At 63.3% G+C, this 283-nt stretch overlaps 1 protein-coding gene across 1 annotated transcript in view; it reads right to left on the reverse strand.

Moving 5' to 3' along the window:
- Positions 1 to 77, reverse strand: part of TSTA3 (tissue specific transplantation antigen P35B) — a 2,705-nt gene extending 2,628 nt beyond the window's left edge. Inside the window, exon 1 of the mRNA XM_010154752.1 lies at positions 9 to 77. Coding sequence (XP_010153054.1) covers positions 9 to 77 — 69 coding nt within the window. The remainder of the gene's footprint in view (positions 1 to 8) is intronic.
- Between the last annotated feature and the right edge of the window lie 206 nt (positions 78 to 283).

The following is a 283-nucleotide window of genomic DNA, read 5'->3' on the forward strand; positions in this document are numbered from 1 at the left end:
TCGATGGCTCTCCCCACCAAGCCGGTGCCACCCGTCACCAGGATGCGCTTGGGCACCGGCTCCGCCGCCTCCGCCATGGCCAAAACCCTGTGAGGAGCGTGGGGCTAAGCTGGGGTCACCTCAGGGTGCGCCCCACTACGGACCCCCACCTTGGCATGGGTGCCCACGAGCATCAACCACACGCCAGGCCAGTGGGATTGTTTTTTTTTGGGAGGCTTTTACGCCGTTCTGCCAGCAGAACCGAAAAGGAAAGTGGAAGCGGTGTGTTCGGCAGTGACGTGGC

The sequence above is a fragment of the Eurypyga helias genome, unplaced genomic scaffold (genome assembly GCF_000690775.1).
Source record: "Eurypyga helias isolate BGI_N326 unplaced genomic scaffold, ASM69077v1 scaffold8337, whole genome shotgun sequence".
In the NCBI taxonomy this organism is placed as follows: Eukaryota; Metazoa; Chordata; class Aves; order Eurypygiformes; family Eurypygidae; genus Eurypyga; species Eurypyga helias.